This window comes from Thalassophryne amazonica, chromosome 8, assembly GCF_902500255.1.
Source record: "Thalassophryne amazonica chromosome 8, fThaAma1.1, whole genome shotgun sequence".
In the NCBI taxonomy this organism is placed as follows: Eukaryota; Metazoa; Chordata; class Actinopteri; order Batrachoidiformes; family Batrachoididae; genus Thalassophryne; species Thalassophryne amazonica.
In genome coordinates, this window is record NC_047110.1 from 88911762 (window position 1) to 88938391 (window position 26630).

At 39.7% G+C, this 26630-nt stretch overlaps 2 protein-coding genes and 1 long non-coding RNA gene across 3 annotated transcripts in view; 2 read left to right on the plus strand and 1 right to left on the minus strand.

Annotated features, from left to right (window-relative positions):
- The window catches only part of rspry1 (ring finger and SPRY domain containing 1), a 35424-nt gene extending 20144 nt beyond the window's left edge, over window positions 1–15280 (plus strand). The window contains exons 7-15 of the mRNA XM_034176946.1: window positions 215–281; window positions 824–955; window positions 1078–1193; window positions 1418–1561; window positions 1665–1776; window positions 2096–2198; window positions 8522–8674; window positions 8942–9046; window positions 12612–15280. Of these exons, the coding sequence (XP_034032837.1) occupies window positions 215–281; window positions 824–955; window positions 1078–1193; window positions 1418–1561; window positions 1665–1776; window positions 2096–2198; window positions 8522–8674; window positions 8942–9046; window positions 12612–12708 (1029 nt within the window). The 3' untranslated portion in view covers window positions 12709–15280. The remainder of the gene's footprint in view (window positions 1–214; window positions 282–823; window positions 956–1077; window positions 1194–1417; window positions 1562–1664; window positions 1777–2095; window positions 2199–8521; window positions 8675–8941; window positions 9047–12611) is intronic.
- Window positions 1916–14270, minus strand: LOC117516070. The gene is made up of 2 exons (XR_004562296.1): window positions 14138–14270; window positions 1916–2013 (listed from the first exon to the last, which is right to left on the minus strand). It is a non-coding gene; the product is annotated as an uncharacterized LOC117516070 (long non-coding RNA).
- A 2501-nt stretch (window positions 15281–17781) lies between the features above and the next one.
- On the plus strand, window positions 17782–24377 carry arl2bp (ADP-ribosylation factor-like 2 binding protein). The gene is made up of 7 exons (XM_034176948.1): window positions 17782–17878; window positions 18123–18183; window positions 18416–18477; window positions 21402–21508; window positions 21693–21778; window positions 23857–23953; window positions 24289–24377. Exons 1-7 carry the CDS (start codon window positions 17860–17862, stop codon window positions 24370–24372), a joined length of 516 nt encoding a protein of 171 aa, XP_034032839.1. The 5' UTR covers window positions 17782–17859; the 3' UTR covers window positions 24373–24377.
- The last annotated feature ends 2253 nt before the right edge of the window (window positions 24378–26630 follow it).

The window sequence follows — 26630 nt, forward strand, 5'->3', positions numbered from 1 at the left end:
AAAGAATGTTAATCACACACAGGAAAAGCTTCCAACCAAATAATGAGTGAATATGTGACACCATGGATAATAGCATAACCTTTAATCTCTGTCGGTGTGAAAGAAAAAAGCTTTTTGCTGTTAAAGGAATAGACATCTGTTTTCAAAGAGAAGCACAAATGAACAAAAACTCCTGAGTCTGCATTTGTCGTCTTTATTTCTTTAAATCTTTCAGAGCTCAGAGGCCCATCCTACTGTAATGCTGTTTGCTCTCATTGCCCTGGAGAAGTTCTCCCAGACCAGTAGGTTCTCATACTTTATTTTCTCATGCCAAATATTTATGGTAAAACTGACTAATCCCAAAGGATTACTAAAATGACATCAAAAAAGTGATGACTGACAGCAGAGAACAGCGATGCTTGCCTTTTAACCTGACTGCATGTCAATTCTTTGTCGGTTTTTGCTTTCTACTCCATCCGTGTAGCTGGTTTTCAGCATTTCTACACAAACTATTAATCTGAGTTTATAGATGGGAATGCACAAATTATTACACTAAAATGCATGGTAATCCAGTGGCAGAATCACAATGAATATTAAATGTGGCAAACTGTTTCCATGGTATTTTAAGGTGAGCTGAGTAAAGCCAGAATGACAAGATAATAAGAAAGAAAAAGGCTCACAGAATATATCTCCATTGTTTTTGTGAACAGAGTCAGCTAAAGTCAGCCTGGATTACTCACAAATCCCACTTTAATCTTCTGTCTAGGTTTTGTGAAATACCTCTGTGGTGTTAGACTTTGTTTGTTTCGTCATTTGTTCTCATTCTCTGGTTTTTTGTCCTCAGGTGAGAACAAGCTGACAGTGTCTGAGTCATGTATCAGCAATCGACTTGCTATACTGGAGACGTGGGCAGAACATCCTGACTATCTGAAGAGGCAGGTTGGATTCTGCTCCCAGTGGAGCCTTGACAACCTCTGTGAGTAGCCCCACATACCCAGAGTTTTATATGCATGTGTCTTCTGTCAACAATGATTAGGTATTTATTGTATGTGTGGCTGAAGAAATATGATGATGATCCTCCTGCTGTTATTTGTGCAGTTCTCAAGGAGGGTCGGCAGTTCACATACGAAAAGGTCAACCTCACCAATATCAATGCCATGCTCAACAGCAATGATGTCAGCGAGTACCTCAAGATTTCTCCCACTGGATTAGAGGTTTGTTTGTATGAAGTCTCATTCATTACCCGCATTTAACAGAGCTTATTGATGTCCATGTAGCATTCATTCAGAAAATATGCATTTAATAATGCTTAGGTTTAAATGTGATATCCTCAATCCAGTTTTTTTTTTTTTATATCAGTGTCGTGCTGTTGTACATTGACACGAATAAGGACCAACAATAAGAGGCTTGTTCTTAATTTTTCTACTATTCTCCTCAGGCACGATGTGATGCCTCGTCCTTTGAGAGTGTCCGTTGTACATTCTGCGTGGATTCAGGTGTTTGGTACTATGAGGTGACGGTCGTTACGTCAGGTGTTATGCAGATTGGATGGGCCACCAAGGACAGCAAGTTCCTCAACCATGTACTCATCTTCAATGTGTTCCCTGTTAAACCTCTTCCTCTTTGTTTTTGTCACCACGTGTTTCCTGGAGTGACTTGATTTACCTTTTTGGTGTATATTTCAGGAGGGTTATGGGATCGGAGATGATGAATACTCGTGTGCGTATGATGGCTGCAGGCAGCTTATCTGGTACAACGCTCGCAGTAAACCTCACTGTCACCCCTGCTGGAAGGAAGGTATGCACTGCACACTGGGATCGACAAATGTGTGACCAAAGTTTCATAAATAAGAGGACTTTTCTGTTTTTCTGATTTTGAAATGGGCATTTTTGGCTATAAGAGGGAGAGGACAAATTACCAGATTGTTTATGAATTTTTGTTGTTGTTCAGTGTGGGAAGGTACTTCTCTGTATTGGTTTGAGATTTCATCACCCACATGATTCAGTCAGAAGCAGCATTCCTCCTCAGATTTACCTCCCACATTATTGTCCCACGAGGGACAATAATGATGTGCTCAGTCTTTATTCTGCTGCATTTGAGTTTCTGTCCTGTTCAGGAGATGCCATCGGGTTCCTGTTGGATCTTAGGAAGAAGCAGATGATCTTCTACCTGAATGGATGCGAGATGCCACCAGAGATACAGGTTTTTTCCTCTGCTACGTAAGTGCACACATACTTGCAGTCCTTAAAACTGCTGTAACTGGCATATTATACATTAATATAGAAACTAAAAACTTCAGTGTAAAGATGGATCTGTGTAATGGAATCCTTTGCAGAGAAGCAGCACTCCCTGTGTGTGTGTTGTTATCAAAGCTTTTCTGATCCTTGTTTTCATAGCCGCACTAAACAGTCACAACAGTTGCCATGCTCCATATTTCTAAAGAGGTAGTGTTGAGTGACTGCCCACTAGTGGTGTAACTGATCACAGTTGATCTTTCCGGACCTCAGTTGACATGGATGTGATCTGTGGATTAAATATGTCTGCCAAGGACATCATAAAATCATCGGTGTTTATTTATTTGACTGTCTATCTGTAAATGGTAAATGGACTGCATTTGTATAGTACTTTTCTATCTGCATCAGATGCTCAAAGTGCTTTACAATGTTGCCTCACATTCACCCATTCACACAAACACACTCACACACCAATGTCAGGGTGCTGCCATGCAAGGCTCACTACACACTGGGAGCAACTTGGGGATTAAGGGCCTTGCCCAAGGGCCCTTAGTGCTGAAATTCACTTTGGGTACCAAAATAACACTGCATTGGAAAAAATAAGCATAAAAATGTTCTACTGGTCGGTATTAAGTTAATTTTATGTTTGGTACAAGTCCAGGCACCTATAACGTACGAGTTTACTTTGGATACCTACCACAGTTTCATAAATCAAGACAACTGGAAAGTCTGATTTAGAGAAAATCACCCAAAATTGTATGTCATAATTGGCCACATCACATTTAATGCACACAACTGTCACTAAAATATATCTGCTGTTGTTGATTCAGAGACACTTTTTGGTGTGTTTTTTATTTTTTAGTTTTTTTGGTTTGTTTGTTTTTTGTTTGCTCCCCGCCCACACACACACACACACACACACACACACACACACACACACACAATGGGTTCCACCGAATAACACACATAAAATCATAAGTCTGGCAATAATTTCTTCATTAGTATATTCATGTGTACAAGTCAATCGTATATGTCACAGTTCAATGGTTAAGAAAACATATTTTGAAACAGGTGTTTCAAGCTCCAAATGTATGATTTTACTAATTCCATGCTGTCTATTTTTTGCAGGGTATTTATTGTTTACAGATGTAACAGAATTTTACCTCTGTTTCAATACATTTCTCAGTGGCTGCATTATGACTGCCACGGATGCGAATTCCATAACGTTGGTAGACCACCATTTCCTGATGATCTTCTTCATGTTTTTGTTTTAAAACTGGTCATGGAGTTGTCTTTATTAACAGTGGTGCTGAACACAACAGTATTCATGAATTTCAGTCTAAGTACTTCTCAGTCTTCCACTAAACTCACTAATTATTGTACGTTACATCCGTACAAAAACAGTACCTTCGTGCTCCCAGTCTCCTAACCTATTATTGATTACTAATATTAGTAAACAACTTTTACGCCTGCTATTTCACTATATCACTCCATCTCATGCTTTATCGATCCTGTTTTCTGTTGTTTCTTACTATTCTGCACTTCTCTATATTTGTAACAAAAATCCAATGTTGTGGATCAAATGATTTACAACAAAGTTCTAATGCACCAATTCAGTGTCAAGGTTTTCTGTATGGTATTTACACCTTACTTCAACATTGATGCATTCTTATTCTTCATCATGTCTCCACATAAACCAGTCTTGTTCTGTTGTGTGCGATGTCACGTCTGTAGACCAGTATATTTTACAAATGTTCAATATTTTACCACGTTTTTATGTAAAAATGAAATTCCATTTTGCTGCTTTTGCCAGTTAACTAATTGTCTTGGTTCCAAAATTAAGGTATTTCCATAAGCCTAACTGGCAATTAATTTTGAGGGGTAGGTGGCTACCATTTTGGCACCCTAAGCAAATTTCAGCCCCTCAGTGATTTTCCAGTTAGGCTGGGTTTTGAGCCGAGGATCCTCTGGTCTCAAGCCCAATGCTTAACCACGAGACCATTAACTCCTCTATCTGTCTCTCTGTTAGCAGGATTACGTCAAAACTATTGCATGGATTTTGAAGATATTTTTTACCATAGATACAACCCCTGGCAATAATTATGGAATCACCAGCCTCAGAGAATGTTCATTCAGTTGTTTAATTTTGTAGAAAAAAGCAGATCACAGACATGACACAAAACTAAAGTCATTTCAAATGGCAACTTTCTGGCTTTAAGAAACACTATAAGAAATCAAGAAAAAAAAATTGTGGCAGTCAGTAACGGTTACTTTTTTAGACCAAGCAGAGGGAAAAAAATATGGACTCACTCAATTCTGAGGAATAAATTATGGAATCATCCTGTAAATTTTCATCCCCAAAACTAACACCTGCATCAAATCAGATCTGCTCGTTAGTCTGCATCTAAAAAGGAGTGATCACACCTTGGAGAGCTGTTGCACCAAGTGGACTGACATGAATCATGGCTCCAACACGAGAGATGTCAGTTGAAACAAAGGAGAGGATTATCAAACTCTTAAAAGAGGGTAAATCATCACGCAGTGTTGCAAAAGATGTTGGTTGTTCACAGTCAGCTGTGTCTAAACTCTGGACCAAATACAAACAACATGGGAAGATTGTTAAAGGCAAACATACTGGTAGACCAAGGAAGACATCAAAGCGTCAAGACAGAAAACTTAAAGCAGTATGTCTCAAAAATCGAAAATGCACAACAAAACAAATGAGGAACGAATGCGAGGAAACTGGAGTCAACGTCTGTGACCGAACTGTAAGAGACCGCCTAAAGGAAATGGGATTTGCATGCAGAAAAGCTAAACGAAAGCCATCATTAACACCTAAACAGAAAAAAACAAGGTTACAGTGGGCTAAGGAAAAGCAGTCGTGGACTGTGGATGACTGGATGAAAGTCATATTCAGTGATGAATCTCGAATCTGCATTGGGCAAGGTGATGATGCTGGAACTTTTGTTTGGTGCTGTTCCAATGAGATTTATAAAGATGACTGCCTGAAGAGAACATGTAAATTTCCACAGTCATTGATGATATGGGGCTGCATGTCAGGTAAAGGCACTGGGGAGATGGCTGTCATTACATCATCAATAAATGCACAAGTTTACGTTGATGTTTTGGACACTTTTCTTATCCCATCAATTGAAAGGATGTTTGGGGATGATGAAATCATTTTTCAAGATGATAATGCATTTTGCCATAGAGCAAAAACTGTGAAAACATTCCTTGCAAAAAGACACATAGGGTCAATGTCATGGCCTGCAAATAGTCCGGATCTTAATCCAATTGAAAATCTTTGGTAGAAGTTGAAGAAAATGGTCCATGACAAGGCTCCAACCTGCAAAGCTGATCTGGCAACAGCAATCAGAGAAAGTTGGAGCCAGATTGATGAAGAGTACTGTTTGTCACTCATTAAGTCCATGCCTCAGAGAATGCAAGCTGTTATAAAAGCCAGAGGTGGTGCAACAAAATACTAGTGATGTGCTGTAGCGTTCTTTTGTTTTTCATGATTCCATAATTGTTTTCCTCAGAATTGAGTGATTCCATATTTTTTTCCCTCTGTTTGGTCTAAAAAAGTAACCGTTACTGACTGCCACAATTTTTTTTTTCCTGATTTCTTATAGTGTTTCTTAAAGCCAGAAAGTTGCCATTTGAAATGACTTCAGTTTTGTGTCATGTCTGTGATCTGCTTTTTTTCAACAAAATTAAACAACTGAATGAACATCCTCCGAGGCCGGTGATTCCATCATTTTTGCCAGGGGTTGTAGCTATTAGGCCATGGAAGGCTTTAAATTTTGGAGGTGATCTGCATCCAGGTCAGATTTCTGGATTAAGTTTCACTTTATATAGTCTTTGAAAGGTTACTGTTAGCAGGATTACGTCAAAACTACTGCACAGATTTTGACAGATTTTTACTACAGCTAAATATTAGAGCACGGAAGACTCCATTAAATTTTGGAGGTGATTCAGATTCTGGATCAAGTTTCACTTTGTAGGCTTTCAAAACTACTTCACAAGTCCTCACCAAATTTGCACCAGAGATGGATATTAGGGCATGGAAGACTCCACTGAATTTTGGAGGTGATCCCTATTGGCAGATTTCAGTAATCTCTGATTGTTCTTGTTGCAAAGTGTGACATACAGGTTAATTGTCATGGTGATGGTTGTTAAAGTAAAACCTGCATAAATCTCTGTGCAAATGTCAGTTAAATCAAATTGTGAATGGAGAATAAAGCTGCACGCTCATGTGAAAAGCAGATGTGCTGTTTGTGTGCCGTTAGGGGCAGCCTGGGAAGCTCAATGCATGTCACCCATGCACAACAAGAATTACTAAGAAATATCAGGAAGATGAGGACAAAATATGCACATTGCTCCCTCTGAGCTCAAACAGTGAGTGTGTGACGTGCCATTTATACAGTAGTGTTCAGAATAATAGTAGTGCTATGTGACTAAAAAGATTAATCCAGGTTTTGAGTATATTTCTTATTGTTACATGGGAAACAAGGTACCAGTAGATTCTCACAAATCCAACAAGACCAAGCATTCATGATATGCACACTCTTAAAGATGTGAAATTGGGCTATGAGTAAAAAAAAGTAGAAAAGGGGGTGTTCACAATAATAGTAGTGTGGCATTCAGTCAGTGAGTTCATCAATTTTGTGGAACAAACAGGTGTGAATCAGGTGTCCCCTATTTAAGGATGAAGCCAGCACCTGTTGAACATGCTTTTCTCTTTGAAAGCCTGAGGAAAATGGGACGTTCAAGACATTGTTCAGAAGAACAGCGTAGTTTGATTAAAAAGTTGATTGGAGAGGGGAAAATTTATACGCAGGTGCAAAACATTATAGGCTGTTCATCTACAATGATCTCTAATGCTTTAAAATGGACAAAAAAAAACAGACGTGTGGAAGAAAATGGAAAACAACCATCAAAATGGATAGAAGAATAACCAGAATGGCAAAGGCTCACCCATTGATCAGCTCCAGGATGATCAAAGACAGTCTGGAGTTACCTGTAAGTGCTGTGACAGTTGGAAGATGCCTGTGTGAAGCTAATTTATTTGCAAGAATCCCCTGCAAAAGTCCCTCTGTTAAATAAAAGACGTGCAGAAAAGGTTACAATTTGCCAAAGAACACATCAACTGGCCTAAAGAGAAATGGAGGAATATTTTGTGAACTGATGAGAGTAAAATTGTTCTTTTTGGGTCCAAGGGCCGCAGACAGTTTATGAGACGACCCCCAAACTCTGAATTCAAGCCACAGTTCACAGTGAAGACAGTGAAGCATGGTGGTGCAAGCATCCTGATATGGGCATGTTTCTCCTACTGTGGTGTTGGGCCTATATATCACATACCAGGTATCATGGATCAGTTTGGATATGTCAAAATACCTGAAGAGATCATGTTGCCTTATGCTGAAGAGGACATGCCCTTGAAATGGGTGTTTCAACAAGACAATGACCCCAAGCACACTAGTAAATGAGCAAAATCTTGGTTCCAAACCAGCAACATTAATGCCTCGCAGATGTGAAGAAATCATGAAAAACTGTGGATATACAAATAAATACTAGTTTAGTGATTCACAGGATTGCTAAAAAAAGCAGTTTGAACATAATAGTTTTGAGTTTGTAGCGTCAACAGCAGATGCTACTATTTTTGTGAACACCCCATTTTCTACTTTTTTTTTTTTTACTAATAGCCCAATTTCATAGCCTTAAGAGTGTGCATATCATGAATGCTTGGTCTTGTTGGATATGTGAGAATCTACTGAATCTACTGGTACCTTGTTTCCCATGTAACAATAAGAAATATACTTAAAACCTGGATTAATCTTTTGAGTCACATAGCACTACTGTTATTATGAACACTACTGTAGGTGAAAAAAATGTTTGGCGACTTTTGCCAAATGGTATTTATCCTGAAAGTGCTATGAAAGTTATTACCCTCTCTCTTTTTTTGAGAAATTATTTAGGCATAAACACAGGTCTGTTTTTTATATATATAAATTTTTGAAAAAGGCTATTTTATTAACTCGTACTTTTAAATTTGCTGTTTAGCATAATTTAATTTTTCATCATGTTCATGAAGCATAACTTTGGCTTATAGATGACAAATATCTTGCAGTTTTTAAGACTGTCTCAAAAGATCTTGTCATGTTTGACCGGTGCAAGATCCAGTATGACAGGCTGACCACTCCTTGTCATTATTGCCTTCCATGCTTTCATGTGCATTTAGTTTTGTCCTTCCCTTATCTCTCCTCCAAACACTTCTCTTCTTCCATCTTTCTCTCTCTCTTGATTAGGTCTGGTTTCTTTGCAGCAGCCAGCTTCATGTCATACCAGCAGTGTGAGTTTAACTTTGGGTCCAAGCCTTTCCGCCACCCACCTTCTGTCAAGTTCAGCACTTTTAATGACTTTGCTTCTCTGTTGCCCAGTGAAAAGATCATTTTACCCAGGTATGAATTCAGACTGCAACAGCTTAAAATTGAATTACTATTTGACAGAAAGCAGTATGTAATGTTTTTATGATTGTGGCTAGCCATGTATTTTTCATGCCGCACTTAACAAGGATGTGCGGTGTGATGCAAACATTACTATATGTTTGTGCAATGAAAAGAGCCTACAGCTGACTGGATTTCTTATACATATTCAAACCTGTTTTAACATGTGCTCATGTGTAGACATACTGTTTATTTGCCTTTGTGTGTTCATGTGGTTTGCAGACACCGGCGTCTGGCCTTACTAAAGCAGGTCAGCATCAGAGAAAATTGCTGCACACTGTGTTGTGATGTTATGGCTGACACAGAGCTGCGGCCCTGTGGACACAGGTGAGTGTGCAGCTGAAATGCTTGAACACTGAGAGTGTCTTAAAAATCAAAACCCATTCAGTATAAAGCAAAAGAAAACCCACTGATAATTTACAAATGGGTTGGTAGATTATGAAATTGAGAGCCCATATGAAAAGTTGTAGGCATGTGTGATCATTTATGTTAAAGTTAAAAGCATTTTTGTATGGCTGGTCTAAAGACATCAGCAGACGGCCGTGCCGGCTGCTATAACAGCAATGTGTGACGTCACATAGGCACAGAGGTTCAACACTCCGCCAATGTCGCTCTTCAGTATAGAAGGGGTTCAAAGCATGTAAGCAGCAATCAACATCCCGGGTCCCACATCGGTATTGAGTTCCGATACCAACGCAAAGCCTCGGTCCCATCAAATAATAAGCCATGAATAATGAGCCACGCATGGGTATGTCAGCGATTATTTGAAGCGTGATCCACATTTTAAGCCATCGCGTGTCCACCACTAAAGCCCCTTTCACATTGGCGTATTCATAGAGCTGCTCATTATGGCGTATTGTCTACGCCGAGTCGAGCAGCTCTACGTCCACTTTTAGCAGCTCTACATCGAGTTTTTTCTCCCTACGCAGCAGTATGTTGAGGGCTACGCGTGTAGGACAGAAGAAATTAAACATGTTTAATTTTCTTTGGCATAGAGCACTGGACACAGTTTTAAGCAGGTCTGTGCAGCACAGCGTTACTGCATGCAAGTCTGTGCAATACTGCGCTCCTGTACACAACCAAAACTGAGTGCTGCATCCAGAGGAATCACCAGACATGATCTCTCTCTCTCTCTCTCTCTCTCTCTCTCTCTCTCTCTCTCTCTCTCTCTCTCTCAACCTGTGACTGTAAAATAACAGCGCACTCGCTGCATGTCGGTACGCTCATCAAACGCCCTGATTGTGGCAGTAATGCAACTGTAAAAACCTCATGATGCAGTCCACTGTTTTCCAAGTGCAGTGATGTGTTCTGCACAGCCAGCAGGAGTGAACTGGGTTTAAATAGCAGCAAGGTACACGCGACTGTGTTCACACATTAAAAAAGTGAACACACGCAGCTGCAAGTATGAAACGAACACGGAAAAAGGCTGAGTACGCGTGCATTTCGGGCATACGGTAGTGTTCAGAATAATAGTAGTGCTATGTGACTAAAAAGATTAATCCATGTTTTGAGTATATTTCTTATTGTTACATGGGAAACAAGGTAGCAGTAGATTCAGTAGATTCTCACAAATCCAACAAGACCAAGCATTCATGATATGCACACTCTTAAGGCTATGAAATTGGGCTATTAGTAAAAGAAAGTAGAAAAGGGGGGTGTTCACAATAATAGGAGCATCTGCTGTTGATGCTACAAACTCAAAACTATTATGTTGAAACTGCTTTTTTAGCAATCCTGTGAATCACTAAACTAGTATTTAGTTGTATAACCACAGTTTTTCATGATGTTTTTTGAAGATTTTAGCCTTTTCAAGTCCAGGCAGATTGATTGAAAGCCGCAGTGTTGTGTGATGCACGAAATGTCAGGCTGCCGCTTGCTCCGCTCGCATACCCGCATTTGCTCCCGACAGCAGACACTTTCCTCTACCGTCTCCATGTTCTCGCACCGCTCACAGGAACACCTAAAATGTCAGGCCCAAATAATATGTTCACAATAATCTTGAAATGGTCAATGAACTTGTAAAAATATCAGTGCAATACGTAGTAAACACTGCGGCACCATGTTCACTTTTGTTTTCGGTGATCTTTTTCGAAATTTTTGCTGTTTTTCATATTCTTTCATGAAAATAACTTAACTAAACACGGATGAATGCAATGCCTGGCATTCGAAAATGGCAAAAACCCGTAGGTAATGACGGTGGTCCGCAAGTAGTAGCTACACTATCGCGGCTCCGGAAAAATAACAAAGGCAGTAAACAGACGCTAGAATCGAAAATGCTATAATTATAGTGTTATAAACAGCAGCAACAAAAATCAAAACATTACGTATTCTGTAGCCTTTCAAAATCCATTGGAATTGGCACGTCTCTTGCCTCTGCTTCAGCTCCGCCATAAGCACCGTCGGCATTATTTTTGCTGCTCCTGGTTTGAATGTTCATTCGAAAGATACGGCTCGAATCTGTAGGGTCTAATCACTGCTGCGACATCCTCAGGATCTGAGTCGGGCTCGATTTCCTCACAGAAACAATCCACACTTGAAGAGGAGTCAGAAAAGTTCTTAATCATGTCACAGCCCATGCTGAGGTCTATCTGTTCCTGTTGTCAATCGAACAGACAAAGATGGGACTCTACACACTGTGACGTCATGGCATCACGTGACCGCTGATGGAACGCTGCCAGCGCGCTTTCCAAGAAACACACTTTTGAGAAGCTGTACAAACTTTATTTGTCAGTGATAATGATTAAAACCACTTTCAACTTACTATACCGTATGTATATTTTTGATATTTATATCAGTTTTACCTAATTTTTAGGTGTCATATCCACTTTAAGCTTTTCCAAAATACATTCCTTGTGGAGCAGGAGAGGGGGAAAAAAGCATCCAGATGAAACAGTCTTGTGATTCCAGAAGCGATTAGAGGTGTTTTCAACATCCAAGTTTTGACAGAAAATGATTAATCCGCAACAAAATAATTATTTTATATACAGCGTCTGGCGCACATGACAGGTGGGATTGTGTGTGCAAGAGAGCTGAGCTGTTCCAAAAATAGTCTTTCAGGTCTGCGTAGCTGCCAAGCACTCGGATAATGGGTTTTAGCAGCCTTGCCCGCACCACACACGCATCTATAATCCTTTTTAGATGTCGTAGTAACTCGTACACAAACTGTCCCACGCTGTTGGAGCTAAATTTTGAACATCTTGAAATTAGCACCACGCTCAGAGATGAGCCTCTGGGCCTCTCAGAGACACCATTCTCACATGATGGTTGAATAAATCCTCTTATAGCAAAAAACATGCTCCGTGGCTCATTATTCATTCTTCATTATTTGGTGGAACCAGGGCTTAATTCGCTGATCAGAATTGACCCATCTAACCTACAGGATTTTCTGATACTGGAGAGAAACCACGTCTGTGAAACCTCTTTTGTGCTCTGCTGTTTACTGCTGAACGGGAGGAGAGGAGGGGGAGTGGAAGGTTTCTGCGCTGAAGGCGAGCTGTTTTTTCTGCGCACCACACCAGAGATGAGTTTTAATTCATCGCTAATGGAAAATTTCTGCCCTGCTCTTGGGTTCAAATGGTCTGTGCTGCAGAGCACGGATTTTCCGAAAAATGAATTGAATTGTTTCTGAAAATCACTTCACAGCAGTGCCGCAAGCGATCCAGGGTTGGTTTTTTTTTCTGAATTCAGCTTAAATGCCGACTTTCGGGGGCAGATATGTCAGTTGTAAGAGCTCCTTATTTTCATTGTTATGCATCAATCATTAGTTTATAGCACAGTCTATCTTCACAGCCGTATTTTATCAGTGGGTTTTCTTTTCCTTTAAATAAGTGTTTGAAGACAGAGCTGTTTGTCTGTGTAGTATTTTCAATTTTCCTTGTCTGTTTTCTTTCAGTGGTATTTGTATGGAGTGTGCCTTACAGTTAGAGACATGCCCTCTTTGCCGCCAGGACATCCAGACCCGAGTCAGACTCATTGCACACGTATCTTGACACATCTCCTGCCCCTCCTACCAGGAGAGACTCTTGACACCTATAGCCTGGCCCTCTCACCACCACTCGCCCAGCAGGACTCTGAGGTTGGCGCTGCAGTATTGTGAGGGTGCTGGAGCTGTGAGTTCTGCTCAACAACAACAACAGCAGCAGCAGTTGTGGAGAGATGGAGAGAAGCAGAGAGCAGGGTGATAAAACAGCTGGTTATCCACAAGTGTTTCCTCATTTTCCTACATCGTCCGTTTGTATTCTTCTGATAGGTAACTGCCGACACTGGGCGAAGAGTCGTCACCTTTTTGACTGTTTTTCAGTGAGAAGAAGCAGAAACGGTTTAGCCAGATGACAGACAGAACCATCTGGTCATGTTTCTTGTTCTGAGTACAGAAAGGAGAATCTGATGGCACTTTCCACCTGGAGCCTTCTACTGTTTAATTCCATTCAGTGGTTCATGGGTTCAGTTTGTTCATCCATAAAAATCAGGAAATTACAATAAAGATCCTTGTAAAGCTCGCATCCGCAGATCTCAAAGGTTTGTATTGATATTAAACTTAAGGTACAGCTGAATTCAAATTGATAGTCACTTCCATATTTTGGGTGTAATTTTAAAGCTAATGGTGTTCTCAATGTAGCATTTTCCTTCTCATTGCTGCATATTAAGCATTAATATATTTACCAACATTTGTACTTTTGTATGTTTCACTGATCCTGTTGATAATCTGCCCAAAGAAAATACCCAGGTTTGCATTCGGCATCAGTTTCAAGGCAGCATAAAGGTGTCCCAAGCATCTTGCTGGATTACTTCTAGGATTGTGTTGTGTTTTATGTTACAGTAGAACATCAGAATTCTGGAGCTCGCATCCAAACCAAATCATTTGTAGCAAAGCCGGTGTCGCCAACCGAACAGTCCGCCCTGCCTTCACTTCACATGCGTCATTTCGGAGCGCCAACAGCAATTCACTGATTATCACCTTATTTCTGCTTAAAACTGAACTCCAGTCATCATCTATGTCAGCAACAGATATCTGAAGCTTTTGTACAACAATCATTTTCACATAAATTAAGCAATAATTCATAATAAAAGATGGGGGAGTGATCAGAGTGCGACACCAGCGTGTCTGAGACTGACTGAGTCTGACTCTCTACCCCCAAAGCAATCAAAGGGAATAATGTGATTATTAATCATCAGATGACAAAGTAAAACCTCTTAAGTCATTCTAAAGTCAGTTTTAAGCAGAAACGAGGCGATAATCGTTGAATCGCTGCTGACGCTCCAAAATAACGCATGCGTGGTGAAGGCAGGGGGGACCGTTCGGTCGGTGACACCGGCCCTCTTTGCGTCATCTTTGCTGCGATGTGACTCGACGGCTATTCATTTTGTCTGTAATGGCCACAACAAATTAAAAACACAGGGATTGCAGTTTACATAAACACAAAAGCATGTTTGTTTTTTAATTTTTTTGTTACACTTGCTTGTGTGAAGAGGCAGTGAGAGCAAACTCTGCACTCGAGTTTCCACTGACTCTTCGCCTCCATTGTGAGTCAAACTCGGATGATTGACAGCATAACAATAACAAGTGGTTTTATGTTAATGTGCCTGCAGTGTCCTTGTTTAATTGTCAAAGCAGAAACGCAATCATTACGATGGCCTTCTGCAATCTACAAGCGGTCATTGAACTGTTGTCGTGCATCACAGTGAACACTGATACAGAAATGCAGCGCGTTGTGTTGGAGCGCATCGATGATCAGCTAATGTAAACAGTTAAACAGGTTTTGTTAAATGTCTCTGGGTCATTCTAACAATTTTATTCCAGGTTTGATTTGACATTGAAATACTTGACGTAATATAAAGAAATCATTAAAGGCACTACCCACAGTTCTGTGACATATTGAGAGTGTGGACTTAACAGTTTAAGTGTATTTTGTTTTGTCATGCTGTAAATCTTTCTTATGTTAACATGATGCACGTCTGCTCAATAGCGTGCGATTTGTACCTGATACGCAGTTTCTTTATGCTGTAACAGTGCAACATCTCTGCTACTTTACTATAGCAAGCACCTGTTTTTCTTCTGGTTCATTCTTTACTTGAATTTGTTTTTTTGTTTTGTTTTTTTCTTCAAATTAAACTGGGTTTACAGAGTTCACCATTTCAGAAACGGGTAATGAAGTCTTTAAGAGTAATTACAATGGTAGGAAAATTAATCTGATGCTTCAATAATTCAAGCCGATATTGAAAGGTGCCTGCAGAAGTTACTACTGAATCAAGCTGCATGTCCTGGCTCCATGAAGTCATGCAGAATATAGCGGGAATGTTTTCTCAATATAACATGCATCTCAGTACGAAAAAGACTGGCTTTGTTTCTGCTTACTGCCTTGTATTTCCGGGAGCACCTTATATAGCCAGGTTAGAGAAATTATCAAAGTTGATGACATTTTGGATTGTAAAGATGAAATGTATTTAAGCCTCTATAAAAGGAGTTTTGCCCCAGAGTTCCCAAAGATGTGATTTATTGAAGATATGTTGTCTCCTGAATTGTGACATTTCTAATAAATGTATGTTCCTGTGATTTCTGTATAACTGGATATTGTTTATTTACTTGCCTTTCCATCACGCAGCCTTTTAGGAATAACTGATCAGAAGACAGATTTTGGGATTCCTCATGTTTGCTCAATGCATGATGAGCTTTTTAGTGGCCAAAGCAACTCAATTTTTTTTTTCTTTCTTTCTGAAATGGCATCTTTTGAGGTAAACTGTCTACAATGTGTTAAAAGACAATGTGTTATGCATTTTATGTTAACAAAATTTCAGGCCTCTGAAAAAGTGGCCTTTTCTGTGCTGGTTACTTATACAATGAGGAAAATAAGTATTTGAACACCCTGCGATTTTGCAAGTTCTCCCACTTAGAAATCATGGAGGGGTCTGAAATTTTCATCTTAGGTGCATGTTCACTGAGAGACAATCTAAAAATAAAAAAAAATCCGGAAATCACAATGTATGATTTTTTTTTTTTAATAATTTATTTGTACATTACTGCAGCAAATAAGTATTTGAACACCTACCAACCAGCAAGAATTCTGGCTTAAATTCTTTTCAAATTCTGGCTCTTAATTTTTCTTTAAGAAGCCCTCTTATTCTGCACTCTTTACCTGTATTAATTGCACCTGTTTGAACTTGTTACCTGTATGAAAGACACCTGTTCACACACTCAATCAATCACACTCCAACCTGTCCACCATAGCCAAGACCAAAGAGCTGTCTAAGGACACCAGGGACAAAACTGTAGACCTGCACAAGGCTGGGATGGACTACAGGACAACAGGCAAGCAGCTTGGTAGAAGACAACTGTTATGATTATTTATTAGAAAGTGGAAGAAACGCAAGATGACTGTCAATGTCCCTCAGTCTGGGATTCCATGCAAGATCTCACTTTGTGGGGTAAGGATGAATCTGGAAGCTCAGAACTACACAGGAGGACCTGGTCAATGACCTGAACAGAGCTGGGACCACAGTCACAAAGATTACATTAGTAACACATGATGCTGTCATGTTTTAAAATCCTGCAGGGTACCAAGGTCCCCCTGCTCAAGCCAGCACATGTCCAGGCCCGTTTGAAGTTCACCAGTGACCAACTGGATGATCCAGAGAAGGCATGGGAGAAGGTCATGTGGTCAGATGAGACCAGAATAGAGCTTTTTGGAATCAACTCCACTTACCATGTTTAGAGGATGAGAACAACCCCAAGAAAACCATCCCAACTGTGAAGCATGAGCATGGAAACATCATACTCTGGGGGTGCTCTTCTGCAAAGGGGACAGGACGACTGCACCGTATTGAAGGGAGGATGGATGGGGGCATGTATTGCGAGATTTTGGCAAACAACCTCCTTCCCTCAGTAAAAACATTGAAGATGGGTCATGGCTGGGTCTTCCAGCATGACAATGACCCCAAACACACAGCCAGGGCAACTACGAAGGGGCTCCGCAATAAGCATTTCAAGGTCCTGGAGTGGCCTGGCCAGTCTCCAGACCTGAACTCGATAGAAAATCTTTGGAGGGAGCTGAAACTTCAATCCTGAAAGTTTTGGAGAAGCTCTGTATGGAAGAGTGGACCAAAATCCCTGCTGCAGTGTGTGAAAACCTGGTGAAAAACTACAGGAAACGTTTGACCTCTGTAATGGCAGACCAAGGCTACTGTACCAAATATTAACATTGATTTTCACAGGTGTTCAAATATTTATTTGCAGCAGTAACATACAAATAAATTATTAAAAATCATACATTGTGATTTCTGGATTTTTTTTTTTTAGATTGTCTCTCACAGTGGACATGCACCTAAGATGAATATTTCAGACCCCTCCATGATTTCTAAGTGGGAGAGTTTGCAAAATCGCAGTGTTCAAATACTTATTTTCCTCACTGTGTATATATATATATATATGTGTGTGTGTGTGTGTGTGTGTGTGTGTGTGTGTGTGTGTGTGTGTGTGTGTGTGTGTGTGTGTGTGTGTGTGTGTGGTGTGTGTGTGTGTGTGTGTGTGTGTGTGTGTTTATATACCCATCTGTACGGGCTTGCTTTTAATTAATTTGGCTTTCTGTTATCTTAATTTCTGTATTAGTCTATTGTCAATGGTAAAGCACTTTGACTGTTCATGAACTTATGAATAAGCCATATATGCTGTTCCCAAACCTCACTTCATCTGAACACCTGGTGGTTCCGTTACAGATCACAAAAGTGTTAAAACTGATTAATTTTGACAGCATATTTGGTCCGTTTCAATTAAAATGTCAGTTTTTGTCATAATTTAGTTATCTGAAGTGTTTTAGTCAGTTTAACAAATGTTTAGTCAAATAAATCTACAAGCGATATAAGATTTTAGTCAACTAAATACATAGATTTAGTAGAGATGACAATTATGGCTAAAACTAAACATATTAGTCAAGGCTATAACATGTCAAAACTCGCACTGGTTAACATACAGTCGCCGTCACATTGATGGAATTGACATGTGGTAGCGGTAGTGTTCAAGTTAGCAAGTTGTGCAACCGCTAATAAGGAACAAGAAGAAGAAACTACTCCACGACGCTTTCTAGCGTTTGTTCTGTCGGACGAGAAACTGGTGTTGCCTTGGCAACAGCGCCACCATTTGGCGTGTCATGGACGTTAAGGACCAAAGTAAGTAAAAGTAATTCCTTTTACAGACAAATACCAGTAAGCATTAAGTTAAAACGACACCTGCAGTTAGTAGAATTATCAGTGTTGGACGGTGTCTGTAGGTGCTGAGCTAACCAGCATTAGTAAACCAGCTAGCAGGTTAGCCTTATGTTAATTTGGCTAAACCGCTAAGCAGATGCTTGTTTAAATGCACATTTCAAACAATCCACTTGTGTTTACACGTTTATTTCACTTTTGTTTCCAGATAGCCCGAATGAGTCAGAAAATACCCTGAATATGGACGAAGAAAATTTCGCTTTTTCCAGGTAAATTAAGCTACTAAACCATTTATAAACATTATGTTTGATTTTGTGTTTAATGTAACAGTGCGACACAGTTCAGCTCTTTTGGTGCTATGCATTGCTGTGTTTCACATTTGATAATGTGCATTAGATATAAACACCACACCTGACTCTTTAAGCACACACACACCTTTTAAATATTGTTGTTTCATAGCTCAAATCTTAAATTACAAGAGCTTTTTCTATTACCTTCTAGTTCCTCAGACACAGATTCTGCTTTTGATGCTGTTATCGGCTGCATAGAGGATATCATTATAGGTATGATAGTATTACTTTTTAAGGGCTGTATGTTGTCATTACTGCTAAATGTAGCTGAGTGTGGTTACACTGTTATGAACCATTGTCATGTCCTTATATACTACTATAGATGTTTTGAAGAACAATCAACATTTGGTTAACCCTATTTATACTGAGAGCCCAGTTTGTACCATATGATACATAAGATGGCTATTATTATAAATAAATCAAATCAAATCAATTTTATTTATATAGTGCCAAATCACAACAAACAGTTGCCCCAAGGCGCTTTATATTGTAAAGCAAAAGCCATACAATAATTACAGAAAAACCCCAACGGTCAAAACGACCCCCTATGAGCAAGCACTTGGCGACAGTGGGAAGGAAAAACTCCCTTTTAACAGGAAGAAACCTCCAGCAGAACCAGGCTCAGGGAGGGGCGGTCTTCCGCTGGGACTGGTTGGGGCTGAAGGAGAGAACCAGGAAAAAGACATGCTGTGGAAGAGAGCAGAGATCAATCACCAGTGATTAAAAGCAGAGTGTTGCATACAGAGCAAAAAGAGGTGAATAAAAAGAAACACTGGGTGCATCATGGGAACCCCCCAGCAGTCTAAGTCTATAGCAGCATAACTAAGGGATGGTTCAGGGTCACCTGATCCAGCCCTAACTATAAGCTTTTTCAAAAAGGAAAGTTTTAAGCTTAATCTTAAAAGTAGAGAGGGTGTCTGTCTCCCTAATCCGAATTGGGAGCTGGTTCCACAGGAGAGGAGCCTGAAAGCTGAAGGCTCTGCCTCCCATTCTACTCTTACAAACCCTCGGAACTACAAGTAAGCCTGCAGTCTGAGAGCGAAACGCTCTATTGGGGTGATTTGGTACTATAAGGTCGCTCAGATAAGATGGGACCTGATTATTCAAAACCTTATAAGTAAGAAGAAGAGTTTTAAGTTCTATTCTGGAATTAACAGGAAGCCAATGAAGAGAGGTCAATATGGGTGAAATATGCTCTCTCCTTCTAGTCCCTGTCAGCACTCTAGCTGCAGCATTTTGAATTAACTGAAGGCTTTTCAGGGAACTTTTAGGACAACCTGATAATAATGAATTACAGTAGTCCAGCCTAGAAGAAATAAATGCATGGATTAGCTTTTCAGCATCACTCTGGGACAAGACCTTTCTAATTTTAGAGATATTGCGCAAATGCAAAAAAGCAGTCCTACATATTTGCTTAATATGCGCATTGAAGGACATATCCTGATCAACAATGACTCCAAGATTTCTCACAGTATTACTGGAGGTCAGGGTAATGCCATCCAGAGTAAGGATCTGGTTAGACACCATGTTTCTAAGATTTGTGGGGCCAAGTACAATAACTTCAGTTTTATCTGAATTTAAAAGCAGGAAATTAGAGGTCATCCATGTCTTTATGTCTGAAAGACATTGCTGCAGTTTAACTAATTGGTCTGTGTCCTCTGGCTTCATGGATAGATAAAGCTGGGTATCATCTGTGTAACAATGAAAATTTAAGCAATGCTTTCTAATAACACTGCCTAAGGGAAGCATGTATAAAGTGAATAAAATTGGTCCTAGCACAGAACCTTGTGGAACTCCATAATTAACCTTAGTCTGTGAAGAAGACTCCCCATTTACATGAACAAATTGTCATCTATTAGATAAATATGATTCAAACCACTGCAGCGCAGTGCCTTTAATACCTATGGCATGCTCTAATCTCTGTAATAAAATTACAATAATAGGGTTAGCAAAATTACCCCAATATGTTGATTCTTGTAAAAGCCTTTTCTGTTTTACACCAGTGTGCCAAGAAGAGTTTTGTGTCATTTGTGTGTGAACAGTTCGTGTGCATTGTACCATGGAACTATCAAATGTGACATAAGTGCCTTATTTACAGAAATAAAAATGAGGATTAGGTATGTCAAGAAGCCGTTGCAGTCTGAACTCCAAGATTTTCAGTGATTTGAAATTTTCTTGTATCCATCCCCTGACTGTTGGTTTTCAATAACTCTTTCTTTTCATTGACTTGCCTGGACGGTTGTTTTGTCTTTATGGTGTACCCCTAATCACAACTGATTCATCGCACACAGCTCTGTTATAACCTCTTACCTAAACACAACTGATCTCTGTCTCAGTAAGGGCATGATATCTCAAGTCATCTGGCTGTAAAATTCCAATTTCATATATTTATTCTTATTCGTTTTAGAAAATGTTCACATTTGTTAGAGTAACTTCTTAAAATTGTGTATATTAAAAAAGCCAGGTTTTTCGAAAAAATATTTGATGTCATAAACGATAGGAAAATATAAAAATCCAACAGACTGCTTTTTTAGGCACTATATTCGGTACTTTAACATTTCCCATAATCCCCCTGCGCTTCCCAGAATGCACCGCAGCAACGGCAGAGTTCCGGCATTTCAAAGCCATGTAAACAATGGCTAGCGAGGATGTGGATGGCGACGATTCAGCGAGTTCACAAGTGATTATGATGATAAGTTCTCTCCAGTTGAGAGGGTCATCTGGAAGAGGTGTAGCACCTGTGATGAACTTCTGTAGTGCCCCGATGTTGGCTTGTTATCCGTACCTCACGAGGTGTGTTTACATTGTACCCTAAACCGGAATTCTCACCTCTCGCGTGAGTCACGGGCCGTGAGAGGGCACAAGATTCACAACTGCGAAACAGAATGAGTGCAAGGCAACAGAGAAGGGATGGATTTGGTTGGGATGATAATTTATTTACAGTGCCCTCCAGAAGTATTGGAACACTTGCTTTCACACATTTAAATTTGTTTTTACCATTTCAAATACAAGAAATAAAATTTATTTTCTTTAGCAGTCATTCACTTTTAAAAGCCCCCAGAAGTGAGAAAAGTCCTCTGTTTGAGCTGTAAATGAATCAGAAGGTGTGGTTTATATGTTCTTGTTGACGATGTTAGATGACAAGTTTGAGCAACTTCAGGAGAGATTCATGGAGAAACACTACCTGGAGTTTGAAGACTCTGAAGAGAATAAACTCAGCTACACAATCCTCTTCAATGAATATGTGAGTAGCCGTGGTTAAAGTCACAAGAAGGTTTGAGAGACACTTTCTGTAATCAACATGTAAATCCAGGGCACACTTATTTTCATGAGTATACAGTTGCATCCCTGTGCTTTAAATCTCAAGCTGATTCTCTGTGGGGTGGTGTGTGATAATGGGAGCATTTACAATGAGTTTTGTTTTGAAGGCTGACCTGCTGGAGAAATACCTGGAGCAGCAGCTGATGGCAAGGATTCCCAGTTTCAGCATGAACACCTTCATTGCACAGCTCATGTAAGACACAGTGACTCACTCTTGTTTTCATTTTCATCATCAGGGATGGTTTTACTTATAGAACAGCTCAGCTGTTCTATTTAAGTTGGCAGACAGGGATCTCATACTTTCAAACAAAGGATGACCGTGACCACCTCTGCCTCAGCTGTGTATTATACTTTATGTATCATCCAGATTCAGCCCAAAGACAGATGCTTTTCTCTGCCACATTTGATGGAGTCTTTGAAGTGGACCAGAGCTCATCCTCACTGACATATTTTATAGTACACCCAGAAAGTACTCACAGCGCTTCACCTTTTCCACATTTTTTTATGTTGCAGACTTATTCCTAAATGGATGAAATTCATTTTTTGTCCTCAAAAGTCTACACACAATACCCCATAATGACAATGTGAAACAATTTTTTTTAGTGATTTTTGCAAATTTATATATATATATATATATATATATATATATATATATATATATATATATATATATATATATATATATATAAACAACTAAGAAAATAAGTATTTGATTACCTAGCAAACAGCAAGAATTCTGGCTCTCACAGACCTGTTAGTTTTTCTTTAAGAAGCTCTCCTATTCCACACTCGTTACCTGTATTAATTGCACCTGTTTGAACTTGTTGCCTGTATAAAAGACACCTGTCCACACACTCAATCAATCACACTCCAACCTATGCACCATGGCCAAGACCAAAGAGCTGTCTAAGGATACCAGGGACAAAACTGTAGACCTGCACAAGGCTGAGATGGGCTACAGGACAATAAGCAAGCAGCTTGGTGAGAAGGCAACAGCTGTTGGCACAGTTATTAGAAAATGGAAGAAACACAAGATGATGGTCAATCCTCCTCAGTCTGAGGCTCCAAGCAAGATCTCTCCTCGTGGGTTAAGGATGATTCTGAGAACACTCAGAACTACACAGGAGGACCTGGTCAGTGAACTGAAGAGAGACGCACAGATTACATTAGTAACACACTACACCATCATGGTTTAAAAGCCTGCAGGGCAGCAAGGTCCCCTTGCTGAAGCCAGCACATGTCCAGGCCCGTTTGAAGTTCACCAGTGACCATCTGGATGATCCTGAGGAGGCATGGGAGAAGGTCATGTGATCAGATGAGACCAAAATAGAGCTTTTTGTCATCAGCTCCACTCGCCATGTTTGGAGGATGAGAACAACCCCAAGAAAACTGTCCCAACTGTGAAGCATGGGGGTGGAAACATCATTTTTGGGGGTGCTTTTCTGTAAAGGGGACAGGACGACTGCTCCATATTGAAGGGAGAATGGATGGGGTCAGGTATTGCGAGATGTTGACAAACAATCTCCTTCCCTCATTGACGATGGGTCATGGCTGGATCTTCCAGCATGACAATGACCCAAAACACACAGCCAGGGCAGCTAAGGAGTGTATCTGTAAGAAGCATTTCAAGGTCCTGGAGTGGCCTGGCCAATCTCCAGACCTGAACTCAATAGAAAATCTTTGGAGGGAGCTGAAACTCCAAACCTGAAAGATCTGGAGAAGAGCTGTGTGATGGAGTGGACCAAAATCCCTGCTGCAGTGTGTGCAAACTTGGTCAAGAACTACAATTTTGAGGGGAAAAAAAAGAATTTCATCCCATGTTTTTAAAGTGACTGATTTAAAAAAAAAAAAAAAATTTGTAATGAATTTGCAAAAAAAAAAACAACTTTCATGTTGTCATTATGGGGTGTTGTGAGAAGAATTTTGAGGGGATAAATGCATTTACTACATTTGGTTATAAGGCTGGAAGGCAGGCGAGGTGGCCAAGCAGTTACTGCACTTGGTTTGAGTGCAGAAGGTTCCTGGTTCAAAACCCCACCCCTGCCACATTTCTCCATGTAATGTGTCAGGAAGGGCATCCGGTGTAAAATGTGTGCAAATTCAACATGGAGCTTCACCTAGGATTTGCTGTGGTGACCCTGAGTGCAAACAAGGGAGCAAAATGTGGAAGAAGTGAAGCGCTGTGAATACTTTGCGGATGCACCGTAAAAGACAAATGTGGTCTGTCTTTAACGGATCCATACCCTGTGTTTGTGCTTTGTTACTCTGCAGGCAGTACAAAGACAAGATTCCAGAGGACATCTTCGACATGTTTGTGACATTCATTGACTTCATTGCCTTCAAGAAGATGTTTCTGAGTTACAGAGCTGTGAGTTGTTTGCTTGCTAGTGAAAACATTCAAGCCCTGCTCATTTGAATCAAATTCCATTCATCAAACAGCTGTTTTTTTTTTTTTTTTTGGTTGGTGATATTAATCATAGGTGTCATTTGAAAATGTCATGTACTATGAGTGTGTTCAAGGTAATTAAGCTTCTGTGGGGAAAGTAGTTTGCCAAAAGAGGTGACAAGAGCTTCTGTTTTGAATATCATCTTCCTCCTGCTGGCGTCAGAATGTGCCGTCTTACACATGACATTTTGAAGATGAAGTCTAGTGTTTTCTGTGTGTTTGCACTCTTTATTTTTAATTAATCTGTTTGTGTCTAGGAGAAGGAAGGCCGAGGACCAAATCTGAGCCAAATACTGATGGTCACAACTCTGAACACTACAGGCTCCGATGAAACATTGTGACCCTGAAAATGTCAGATACTTCATGGTATGTTCAATTAAGATGACTCTTCATGTGTTTAGAAGGTTTGTAGTTTTTTTGTTTGTTTTTTTACCAACTGGACCGTGACGTCTGAGATGTTCTATGTATTCAAAGTTCACCATTGATTGACTATAAATATTAGATGTGTTGCCATCCTTCTGTTCCTTCACTGTTTCACTGGGCACAATTAATGACAGAGTGACTACACTGAAAACAATGCGGAGGGAAACGTATGAAATGTATGAGTTCTGTACTAGCTCCATAAGGTGTCAGGTGATCTGTGGTGATTGCGAAAGAATGGGAGCAAGCAAAAATTAAAGCAAGTTTAACTAAATTGCCTCCTGAATTTCATTCCATGCTTTTTTTTGTGATCATTTACATATTTGCATGTGTCTCTGTGGGCGCCATCCACAGTGAATAATCAAATAGTGGATTATGTCTTTACTCCTCATGGTTTATTTATTGATCCCAGTGTATTAGTCTTTTGCCCACACCATTCTACCAGAAGGTGTCGTGCGTACATGTGGTCAGAGGTTACATCGTTTGCTTGTAAAGGTTTGTACACTGTAGCCAAGTGCTTGCTCACAGGGGGTCGTTTTGACCGTTGGGGTTTTACATAATTATTGTATGGCCTTGCCTTACAATATAAAGCGCCTTGGGGCAACTGTTTGTTTTGATTTGGTGCTATATAAAAAAATTGATTGATTGATTGATTGATATATGAGGGCCCTGATGCTTTTATCCAGATCTGCACTGAATGGAAATTTGCTTTAAGTAAAAATTAAATAAAAATAATAAGAACTTTCCAAAATCTTGAGATTAGCTTGTAAACTAAGTGCTAATGAGGATGATGGAATGATGTTTTCTTTGTTGAATAAGGAGAGCAAAGAGCAGAACTGTGATGTTTTGTGAGCTGACATTAAAAGTCAATGACTTACTTTTGGAAACTCAATGGGTTGAGGATTGTAATGTGTAATTGTGTGTATGTGACTGCTGGTACACTTTTTGGTGATTCGATCTGTAGTGTTGCCACATAGTGTTTTCTGTTTGTTCTGACACGATTCTACTTTGATATCCAAGTAGATTTATGGCACTGGTAAAATGTTATTGATAGAATGTTTGTTGACAAGAATACATTTTTAAATAAAGAAGCAAAAGTCTCAAATCACTGTTTTATTTGAAGAACGTGGTTGAGCCCCAGCACCACCACAGCACGTAAACAAGTATTATTTAATATTCTCAGTACAAAAGAGTGTTTGTATATCATAAGACACTTACAGCAGAGGGCTTATTAGTGGTTTATATGCTGCAAATCAGAAATAAATCAGTTTTTCTTAAAAGAACAAAGCCAAAACTGTTGGTGTTTATATTTTAATCATGGAGTGATTGGTGTCCTGCAGAATATAAAATCCCAAATCGGTTGGAAAACTTCATTCTAGCCACAAAGTGCTTATCTGTATTTTTAATTTTCTGTATATTTTTAAATTGTATCAGGGGCACTTTGGCTTGGATCACAGGAACAGTACGTGTGAGGATGTGACTTATTAATGGGGTAATCAGTCACGTTTTATAAACTCTTCAGTTTTTTTATTGTACAGCATACACAATGGGTAAAATAAATATTGAACACGTCACCATTTTCTCAGTAAATTTCTAAAAGGTGCTATTGACATGAAATTTTCACCAGATGTCAGTACCAACCCAAGTAGTCTACACATACAAAAAAAAAAAAAAATCAAACCATAGATATCCATATATTATGTGTAATAATGTGAAATGACATAGGAAAAAGTATTGAACACCTGAGAAAGGGAGGTGCAAAACACATGGAAAGCCAAGACACCAGCTGAAATCTATTAGTAATTAAAAAGCAGTCCTGCCCCTTTTCAGTGCAAATTAATATCAGCTGGTTCAGTCCCAACTGATGGCCTGTCAAAAGGTGTCCCTTTACCACAAGAAACATGTCATGATGGGTAAAGGTAAAGAGCTCTCTCAACATCTTCATAACCTTATTGTTATAAAACATACTGATGGCATTGGTTACAAAAGATTTCTAAACTTCTGAATGTTCCATTGAGCACTGTTGGGGCCATAATGCAGAAATGAAAAGAACATCATTTCACCAAAACCTGGCCACGACCAGGTGCTCCTTACAAGATTTCTGACAGGAGTGAAAAGAATTACCAGATGAGTTGTCCAAGAGCCAAGGACTACTTGTGGAGAGCTTCAGAAAGACCTG

Bases quoted from the DNA above. Each gene is read 5' to 3' on its own strand.
- arl2bp (XM_034176948.1), top strand. The intron at 21,509-21,692 runs GTGAGTAGCCGT...TTTGTTTTGAAG, and splicing joins CAATCCTCTTCAATGAATAT to GCTGACCTGCTGGAGAAATA. The intron at 21,779-23,856 runs GTAAGACACAGT...GTTACTCTGCAG, and splicing joins ACCTTCATTGCACAGCTCAT to GCAGTACAAAGACAAGATTC.